This window comes from Sciurus carolinensis, chromosome 11 (genome assembly GCF_902686445.1).
Source record: "Sciurus carolinensis chromosome 11, mSciCar1.2, whole genome shotgun sequence".
NCBI classification, from domain to species: domain Eukaryota; kingdom Metazoa; phylum Chordata; class Mammalia; order Rodentia; family Sciuridae; genus Sciurus; species Sciurus carolinensis.
In genome coordinates this window covers 19,555,876-19,561,365 of record NC_062223.1, presented here as the reverse complement: position 1 = coordinate 19,561,365, position 5,490 = coordinate 19,555,876, and the positions used below count along the sequence as shown (strand labels likewise).

Genomic DNA, 5,490 nt, shown 5'->3' with positions numbered 1-5,490 from the left:
TTAAGAGATGACACTGCATATCCTTTTCCATGTGTTTTGTAGAGCATACTTTACGTCTTTATTCCTCAAACTGTAGATCAAGGGATTCAACATGGGGATGATCAGAGTGTAAAATATGGAAGCCACTTTATCAGTGTCCAAGGAGTGACTGGACTTGGGCTGCACATACATAAATATCAAAGTCCCATAGAACACAGTGACCACAGTCAAGTGGGATCCGCAGGTGGAGAAAGCCTTGCGCCTGCCCTCAGCTGACTTCATCCTGAGAATGGCTATGAGGATGAGCAGGTAGGACACCAGGACGATCAGAAGAGAGGAAAGCAGATCAAAAGCTGCAAAGCTCATAATTATTAGTTCAACATCATGAGTATCTGAACATAGCAAAGATAACAAAGGCATACAGTCACAGTAGAAATGATTAATGACATTGTAGCCACAGAAGGATAAACTAAAAATCTTTATAGTGACTGTCAGTGACATAAATGTACAATAGAGATAGGGGATTGCCACTAGCAACTGACATAACCTGTTCGACATGACGACAGTGTAGAGGAGAGGGTTACAGATGGCCACATAGCGATCGTAGGCCATTGCAGACAGAATAAAAAGTTCACTTCCAATGAAGAAGAGAAAGAAAGCCAGCTGCGTAGCACAAAAATAAAAGGAAATTGTATTTTGATCCGCAACAAAATTGACCAACATTTTGGGGCCCACAGATGTAGAATATCCAAAATCAGTGAAAGCAAGGTTTCTAAGAAAAAAGTACATGGGTGTTTGTAGCCTGGAGTCCACCTTGGTGAGAATGATCATGCCCAGGTTGCCCAGCACTGAAACCAGGTAGACGATGAGGAACAGCCGAAACAGTGGAGCCTGCAGCTCAGGGCGCGACGTGATGCCCTTCAGAATGAATTCATGCACCACTGTGAGATTGTGTTTCTCCATCCAAGTTTATTAAACAACCTGTTTCAGATACAGCATCAGTGCAATCAATGGATTGCAAATATTATTACTTGAGAAACTTTTATTATGGAAGGCTGGTATACCTAAGATATATTCAGACTTTCCAAAGTAGTAAACTTGAATTCATATGCATAGGTACATGTACAAATACATAGAAATAAATTATCAATAGTTCTAATCTATGGTGATTTTACTCACAATAGAATCCTATTCATTGTTTAATCATATTTGGGTTGTCCCAACCTGGAAGTCAATTGCCACTGACATTTACCAATTAGAGGCCAGATAAGTTGCTAAACATTCAACTTTCTTCGATGTGCAGCCCAAACGATATTTGCATCACTTACCTTCTTCCAAGGATGAGAAACCCTGATGCATAGAGAGATGTACAGACGTATATAGATAGATATGTAAAGCAAGTAGGAAAATAATTTAAATTTTGTTAATTTTTTTGGTATTAGATAAAAGTACAATTATAGGTTATTTTGTTTTTAAGTTTTTATTTTCATGTACTTAATTACACAGTCACATTTAAAATTGCATGAAATAATATCAGATAATGCACTACAGTTACACAGGAAGGATTCCTAAAGAGAAATTATAAGATTGTATACAACTCCCTACATTAAAAGTTACTGAATAATTTTCTTGAAATAAATGGTGGAAGAGGTCCACCTATTAACTCAGCTGGTTGATACTAGAAAGATGTATGAATAGACAATGTGCAATTGTTTTGGATTAATTATCTTCTAATCAAAACAACTATTATAAAAATAAATTAACGTATACTATCATAATAGAAATTAACAACATATTATTCATCCCCTGTGGTATTTTTATTTTAAATGAAATATGCTTACTTGTGTGTAACAAATTAGATTCACTTTATTGTGCTATAACATAAGGGAATATTAGGAAAATATGAACAAATGTGGAGAAAGAGATATTTCATTGATGTTGTACAATGAGGACATATAATCTCATTTAGATACTTTAAAGAAAAAATGTTCAAATATTTTTAAAATAAATTTTAAAATGTTCTATATTGTACAATTTTTTGTGACATATAACACCATGTATACAAAATAAACTATAATAAAGATGAAATAAAGATATTTGGATGTGTTTTATAGTGCTCTATACATTTAAACTGAAATAATTTCTTCCAATATAATGTATCACACTTACGGGTGTATGTGTGCATCACAAAATAAAATGTATCTAAACTTTTCTAATAACCCAGAAATTACAAGGGGTGGCATAATAGCAGGTGTTTGGCAGGTACATCCTTAGACTGATGTAAAATCTGTGAAGAAGCATTTTTTTCCTTCATAAAGAAGGGAAAGGGAAATGACCAACTGTGCAGTGCAAATTTTAGTGACAGGCACTTTTTACAAGAAATACAAACTAACAATTTTACAATGGTCTAAATAAAACTGTCTACATGTAATTTACACTTAGCTCAAATATAATATTTCTTATATAGTTGTGGCTGCTGATATCTTACCCTTAATTAAAATAATAAACTCCCTCATTTTGTTAGAGAAAAACCTTCAATAAAAGAATAGGAAATAGATTGAACCATGTAATTTATTTTTTCTGTTTTGGTTTGGTTAGCAATCATGAAATACTACAACACAACATGAATAAAATCAATATTAATTAATAATCTTATAAGATAAAGAAAAGTATCATTATTAGCTTAGTTGAATCATTTCACATTATATTGAAAAGTCATAATGCCATTTTATGTCCATACATGTGTATACCTGTAATTGTCAATAAAAAGTGAAAAATAAAGAATGTTTTATGTTCAACAGTTTTGAGGTTCCATGAAAAGAACCAAACTGCTTTTCACAGTTTACTCATCTTTACCAAATACTCAATTTTCCTTTTAATCTTATGCTCTGAGAAAAAATTAGTAAGATCTCACTGCAAAATGTGGAAAATTTTGCTCTTTTTATAAAACCAGATCTCCTGATATTGAAAAAATGCTTTTTATATCTCAATGTGAAGCAGTAACTCCAATCTCTTAGTAAGAGATCTGGAATAAATCACATGTATTTAATTACATAATTTTAAATATTAAATTATCTTAGGGTCATAAGAGAGCCTAGAGCCACTAAATGCCTAAATATTTGGGAGGAAATAAAAATGTGGTTATTAATCTCTGTTGTTTCAATTTTTTGCCATTTTGTGGTCTTTTAATTTACATATCATCCTCAGGTTTTGTTTTTTTTTTTTTTGCTTTTACATATTAAATTGAATGTATGCACAATTAAATTATTTTATAAGCCCACACCTTGTGTACACACTTATGAGCTTTTAACTTCTCAGGTGTCAATATTCCAAAAAAATGAAGGAAACAGAGAGAGGTTCTATTGCTACTGAGCTATTAAGGAGCTGAAGAAAACTCAGAAACTGAAAGAGAAATGGTCACTTGCAAAAGATTACAATGTCACAGCAAAATGTATCTACTTCAGTAGCTCCTGCTAACACATACAAAACCTTCCATCTTTGTTACCTGCACTGAAGCCTCCCTCTTGATTCTCTCATGTGTTCCTAACATTGCATTATTGAGGACGATTTATGGATTTTTTTCATCATTTGAGACTCTCCCTCAGGAGATGCCAAGCAACTAGTAGATTATCCCTAAAGCATTTGAGAACTTAATGAAAGGCCTGGAGTTTGTCCATGAATTGTCAGGGACTATTTGTATTCAATATTTATTTATTTATGACAGGATGTAGCAAACTCTCTTTTGAGTTTTGTGCAGATTTGAAATTAGGATCTCAAATAAATGCCTGTACCCTCTTGTTTTTTGTAGCATAATTTGAAATAGATGAGATATGGGGAAACATTTAATACTATTTCTAGATTAATAAATTTGTAAAATGTGGCATAAACACAATGTGGAATATTAATTACCCTTAAGAATGATAACCTGCACTATGCACATGGATGAAACTGGTGAACATTGTTGTGCTGTATGAAAAAATCGACTCACAGAAAGACAAATCCCCATGCTCTCCCTTACATTAAATATGGAAAATAATCAAACTTATGGAATTAGTATTGGAATGGTGATTACCAAGGGCTAAGAGTTTGGAGGAAAGAGGAGATGCTCAAAAATAGAGATGAAATCTTGATTATACTAAATAAAAAATTCAAGAGATCTGTTTTAAACACAGTCTTGTTTTCTGCTTTGAAATTATTAAGAGTCTGAATCTTACATTAAGCACAACACAGTTATCTTTAAAAGGAACTGTTTCAATACATGCCAGATATGAATATAGAAATCAAGCTAATTCAAAGTAGAAAAGAAACAAAGCTACCTTTGCCATAAATCCTGTTTTAAGAAATATGCATAGTAGAAAAATACATAGAAATGGAAAAGAGTTAAGGAGGAACAGAAGGAAGTGAAGAAGGGGGAGAGGTAACTAAATGGGTCCTTCATAATAATAAGTGCATCAATTATTAACAAACCTTCAAAGGATTCAGTGTTATAAAGAGTAAATAAGTATGAATGTTAGAGATTGAATATTATAGGATCAACTTCTAAAATTAGTATAAATCTACTTCTATTAATCCAAATAAATAGTACTTGGAAAACAAAATATCTTAGGTTTTTGTTTTTTGATGAAGTTCTAAGTTCACAAAAGATGAGAGAAATTATAGCGATCCTATTGAGCATGTGCTGCAGGAATGAGCTTTTGCTGTTTACTTCTTTTCATAATAAAGTCCTCAGTCTATTTATAAATTAAATTGTTCTTTACTATCGAAAGTACTTCAATATTAGTTCCATTTTAGATATATATTCCTGAAGATTTTCTCCTGTTTTGTACCTTGCCTTTCACTTTGCTGATCATTATCCTTTGCTTTGCAGAGGATTTTAAGTTACATGTGGTGATACTTGTATGATTTTGTTTCTTTTGCTTGACTTTGGAGTTATATCCTTTTAAATTATAGCCAACCTCCAGTCCTGATTTAACTGACCATTCTTTCTCCATTATGTGTTCTCTGCACCCATTTGAAAATCAGTTGACCATATAAGATGGTGTTGCTTCTGGACACTCCATTTTGTTGCTTTAGTATACTTCTGTCTTTAAGCCATTTCCAACATTCTTAGTTACTGCAGCTTTGTAACTTATTTGCAATCAGAAAATTTGATTCCTGTAGCTTTGATCTTTTTCAAAATCATTTTGGAAGTCAATAAACCATATATGTGTGAGATTATTTGTGGTACATATATTGAATTCCAGTACTCAAAATGTCTCCTTTTTGCCAGACCCACAAGTTTTTAAACAATTTTATTAAAGTTAAATTCATCTTAACTCACACATAAAATAATACAAAATAATGAAGCACTAGGTGATGTTTCTATATGCATATGATTGGGTAATGTTTAAATCAGTTGAAAAAAGTTCATCCTCTTTAACACATCATTTCTATGAAGTGAAAATATTCAAAATTCTTTCTTCTGGTTTTTGAAACCTACAGTAAATTGCTACCTACACCATCCCTACTATA

General features: G+C 32.2%; 1 protein-coding gene across 1 annotated transcript; it reads right to left on the bottom strand.

The window, feature by feature from the left end:
- LOC124958865 (olfactory receptor 8K3-like) lies at positions 1 to 942 on the bottom strand. Its single transcript, XM_047517404.1, has one exon. It carries the CDS (start codon positions 940 to 942, stop codon positions 1 to 3), a length of 942 nt encoding a protein of 313 aa, XP_047373360.1.
- Positions 943 to 5,490: the final 4,548 nt, after the last annotated feature.